Source organism: Cannabis sativa, chromosome X (assembly GCF_029168945.1).
Source record: "Cannabis sativa cultivar Pink pepper isolate KNU-18-1 chromosome X, ASM2916894v1, whole genome shotgun sequence".
NCBI classification, from domain to species: Eukaryota; Viridiplantae; Streptophyta; class Magnoliopsida; order Rosales; family Cannabaceae; genus Cannabis; species Cannabis sativa.
In genome coordinates this window covers 41,027,768-41,033,157 of record NC_083610.1, presented here as the reverse complement: position 1 = coordinate 41,033,157, position 5,390 = coordinate 41,027,768, and the positions used below count along the sequence as shown (strand labels likewise).

General features: G+C 24.3%; 1 protein-coding gene across 1 annotated transcript; it reads left to right on the top strand.

The window, feature by feature from the left end:
• The first annotated feature begins 560 nt into the window (after window positions 1-560).
• On the top strand, window positions 561-4,864 carry LOC115702516 (glycolipid transfer protein 3). The gene is made up of 6 exons (XM_030629947.2): window positions 561-847; window positions 921-976; window positions 1,082-1,212; window positions 4,190-4,325; window positions 4,407-4,550; window positions 4,661-4,864. The coding sequence occupies exons 1-6, from the start codon at window positions 679-681 to the stop codon at window positions 4,694-4,696; spliced, it is 672 nt and encodes a 223-aa protein (XP_030485807.2). The 5' UTR covers window positions 561-678; the 3' UTR covers window positions 4,697-4,864.
• The last annotated feature ends 526 nt before the right edge of the window (window positions 4,865-5,390 follow it).

Genomic DNA, 5,390 nt, shown 5'->3' with positions numbered 1-5,390 from the left:
TTTTTTTTTTAGTTTTTAATTTTTCAATGTGAGTGTACATATTTAAAATGAATAAGGTATGTTAAAATAAAATATTTCAATCACACAAATAAAATAATTCATCAGGCCCCACTTGAAAATTATCTGAAAAATTAATTATATATATATCAGTAACTTTTTTTTTAGCACTTTATTATTATTGTATATATAATTTTTATGTATATATAATATAACTGATAATTAAAGGATTATATATATATATATAAATATATTAGTTAGAAGAATAATTAAAACCATATACCATGGAGCCAAAAAGTCAAAGAAGAAGAGTCATTATCATCAATGGCTTGCATAAGATCAATTACTACAAAATAACTTTTAAAATTTATTGGATGAAATCATGTATCAACTACTCTAGTTTTAGAAATATCTAGACAAAGACCTCTCTGTTACCAATGTTTATGATAATTAATTATTATATAATACTTTTATTAAGTAAACATATTTAGTATAATAAATTTATTTATCTTAGACATTAAAATATATTAATGGTAAATTAATAACAATTTAATCTGGAGTCTAAAGTCTTGCTTTCGAGTTATATATATATATATACAAAACGTCCAAACGCACCTTAATCTTATATATATCAAAAGTAGAGCTTGAGAAAATACACCAAAGCTAATAAAAGAGAATATAATGAAGAGGAAAAGATCAGAAGTATTGGAGATAAATGGGTCAGAGATAAGATCCGCCATTGAAGAGCTTACTATGCTTGTCAAGCTAATCAATATTAATAAAAATGATGCCAAAATCCCCACCATGCCTTTTCTTTCTCTCTGCAACTTATTACTTCTCCAAGTTCTTGGTTAGTTCTCTCATCTCATATAATCTTATCATATATATCTAAAAATAAATGGTTTTTTTTTGGTATATTTCAGATAAGATAGGACCAACTATGACTGTTCTTAGAAAAGACATACATCAAAACATTCAGGTAAATATATATATTAGATCATCAATATTTTTGGGAAGTTTAATTTTTAATTTTATTCTTGAAAAATAAAATTATTTATAATTAATATTCATGATTTGTTTGTAGAGAGTGGAAAAGGTTGTGGAATCTGATCCTTCAGTGTATTCAAATGTGGTGAAAATATTGAAGAAAGAGGAAACTGAAGGCACTTCCAAAATGAGAACTAGTTGTAGTAGAGCCTTTGTCTGGCTTACAAGGTAATAAAATAGATTTAATATTATGGGGCTTTTTCAAATTTATAGAGTTAATTAATTTAATTAAATTTACTCCATCTTCGTTTAATCAATTATCAAATATATTTATTGTTCCTTATAAAAAAAAAAATCTTTATTATTACTTGCTATGGTTTTCTATTATAAATGCATTAATTGTTACATATTTACAAAAACTTTGGGGTAATCTAAATCTCCCAAATGATTGTTTTGGTATATTTTCTATTTGTTTGGGCATTAGGGTCACTTTTTAGTTTATTTTTTTATAATCGTGTTTATTGTAGTTATTTAAGATTATATATAAATTTTTAAAAAATATAAATAATTTATAGTATCAAAAATAATATTTGAACAATTACTTACTGTTGTAAATTATTTAGGAAAAAATTGGATTAAGAATTTCATTCAATATCAAATCAAACAAATAAATAATATACTAGAACAACTTTTTTTAGCGATATTTTTCTAAAGGGATACTGGTGGCAAAATTACTTGAACTTTATATTTTTTAAGACAACTACAAAAATTAAAATTTTGGTGGCAAAACTACCCAAACTTCCTTGTTGTTAGCTATTTACTCCTTCCATCCAAAAGACCATGTTAAGTACCACGTTGGACATGCTACAGTGCACACATGACAAATTTTTAGTGGTTTACCTAATTTTAATTATTAAAATATTATAAAAAATAATTTAAAAATTATTATAAAAATTACAAAAAATATTTTATTTTATTTTTTTCTTTTCTTTTTTTTTTATCTCCTTTTTTTATTTCTTTTTTTTTCCTGAACAAAACAGACCCTAATTTATTATTTATTTTTAATTTTTAATATTTAATGTATATATATATATATTTTTTTTCATATTTTGTAATAATTTTGAAAATATTTTTATAAAAGATAAAAAAGAGAAAAGAAAAATTAAGTTTTGTAATAAAAAAGAAAAGAAAAAGAAATAAGAAAAAAAAATTTATCATTATTTTTTAAAATTAATTTTTTTTCTATTTTCTAAATTTTTAAATATTTAAAATTATTTTTTAATAATTAATATTACGTGGATCACTAAAAATTTATTATGTGTATACTTGTGTACTGTGACATATCCACCGTAACAGCTAACATAGTCTTTTGGAGGGAAAGGATAAATAGCTAAAATAAAAGGAGTTTGGATAGTTTTGCCACTAAAGTTAAAATTTTAGTAATTAAGTATTAAAAAATATAAAATTCAATTGATTTTACCGCTAATATTCTTAGAAAAAAGAACATTTCTTATTTGTTTTCCTTTTGTCTTTGGGATTATGTGCCTAAGCCGTAAATTGAGGATAGGGACATGTGAGTTGTTTTCAGTCTCTCTTGTTATGGAGAAATTAGAAGCCCAAGGCATAAATAGTTTTGGAGCCTCCCAATACAATAAAAATTACAAGAAATATATTAGCTTTTCTTTTTTTTTTTTAAGAACGTAAAAAAAAAAGTTTGCTAAATATGTTGTTTTTATTTTTTTTTTTAAAAAAATGATTATATTCATTTTTTATCTTAGGTATCAGTTATTTTTGAAAATTGACGTTTTAGTAATTGGTTATCGTTGTAATAAACTGAAAAATTGATGGTGGTAACTAATAACTACAACTTCACAATACAAAAATGAAAGCTAGCAACCCTAGCATTAACCAGTTAAAAAAAAAAAAAAACTCAAATTAATGTACAAAAATAGAAAAAGTTATATTTTGGTTGGCATTAACTTTATGTTCATATTTTTGTAATCTCTTTTTCTATATGTATATATAAAGGGTAGTCTCCAGTACTACACTCTGTAAAATATTATTTAGAGTTTTTTAGTTTATTTTATTATTATTAAAACAGAATACAAACAATTACACATACAAAAAAAGAAAAAAAGAAAAAAAACAAAACAGTATCTCATGCAATAAAATATTTAAATTTTATAATTTTTAGGAGTGTAATTTTTTTAAAATTTACATATAGTCTTAACCGTACACACTAATAAAAAAAAATTAAATTAAAAAACTCTCCTAAATACCAAAAAAATAATAGGAATTATTTGAAAACAATCGTTTTGTGGGTATCTTGTAGATTCTCCTTTATAAAGTGGTATTTTTCTAAAGTAAATATCAACTGTGATAATTTTAACAGGCATCCATAGTGAGGGTCAGAGACGTCGACCCTGATCACCTCGAATCAAGATCACCTCCTATACGCTCAAATTTCCTTAAATTATGATTTTCTGTTATTTTTTTATTTAAGCGTTTATATATTAGAATCATGCATAATTTGGACTCGAACCAGGAACTCTAACACACACACACGCTCTTATAACCACTAAAGGTAGCCTCAGGTGGTTCTCTCTAGGAGTTAGTATGTGAGTTTTTGTGCATATATGCATATCTATATTCCCTAATTTAATCTTATTTCTTAATAATTTTTTGAAAAAGTTTATATATCAACCATCGAGGTCCAGATAGATCCAGATCATGAATCACAGTAATTAGATCTATATGAAAAAATTTCCATGAAAATATTTTTAGTTAAACATTATATATAATAGTAATGGTCATAAATTAACTATTCAGTGTACATTATATAAAAAGAAAAAGAAAAAGAGTTGTATATAGTAAGACTCTTATGCCTGAATTAAAAAACAAAAACATATTAAAATTAATCTTATCCTAACATAATATAAAGTATGAAATGAATCTTTTTGATTGATTTGAAATGTATTGTGCATGGATATTTGTGAGAATTATATATATATATGTGATGATCATTATTGGCATTGACACACATGTTATTCTAATAAATTTCTACTGTACTGATTATTATAATTTTTGTTCTGGGATATAAGCGTGCGATTACTGTTCAATAGACGACCTTCTGTTTTTTTTTTATTATTAATGATAATAATAACAATAATTTTGAATATATATTTAATTACGTACTATTTCCCAGATCATTGGATTTCACAGTGGCCTTGTTACAAAACTTGACAAAGGATTCTGAGCTGAACATGGAACAAGCAGTGGAAGAGTCTTATAATACTACTCTCAAATCATGGCATGGTTGGATTTCATGGGCTGCTTATAAAGTACATACCATAAATCAATTATTACTTATTACTTTTGGAACATAACTAAATATATAATAATTAGTTGTATTTTTATTTCAGGTAGCTGTAAAACTAGTGCCTGAGAAGAAAGTTTTCATGAGTGTGCTCTTGGCAAAAGAAGAAAAATATGAAACCCTAAAAGAAGAAATTCAGACATTGATTTCTTTATTTGCTCCTTTTCTAGAAGAAATCCACTCTGTTCTGGTATGATCACAATAATTAATTTCCAAACCAAATAAATATCTTTTTTACTTTCATATAAGTTACACATATATAATCGTATAATAATATATCTTTATGTGTTTATTTTTCAGGTTTTATATCGACTAGATAGGATAAAGACTCCCTAATATAGCATTTGTATATATAACTAAGACTATGTAATAAGATGCTTATTTGTTTTTTTCTTTTCTTTTCTTTAGTCATTTTTGTATTTTCGATAAAATGCATGTAACATATGTAAAAATATTGATTTGCTGTAGCTTTAATTTGCAGCCAAAATGACAACTTAATTTAGTCCTTTGTGTGTAGAAAAAGAGAGGAGTATTGTTATTGAGCACTAGTGGTGACAAGCACTTTTCATAGGTGGTGCCTCACAATTATAGTTAGCGATATTATTTAAAAGCTATTTTCTTAAGTTATATGAAATTCAATACTTAATTATGACATCGAGGAGAGTGCTAGAAATCAGTATTACCTTTTAACAATTTTCAAAAAGAGTAATGCAAAATATGTAAATATAATTGTAATTTATTTATTAATTAACAGCTTCTCCTGCCAATGGAATGTGCATGTTAATTTAAGGGAAATAATAATGAATTGTATGGCATTGAGAGCATCTTTAATGGTGTAAGTAATGCTATATTTTGACAGTTTTATAAAAGATATTATTATTTAGTAAAAATTAGGTTAAATTTAATTAGCACAAGATATAGCATTAGGTCATATTTGATACACAATTAATGCATTTTTTTACATTATTGTCATTTAGTTAGCATTAATGACTTGCTTTAATAATATTTTTTAATTACAATAATGCTATTA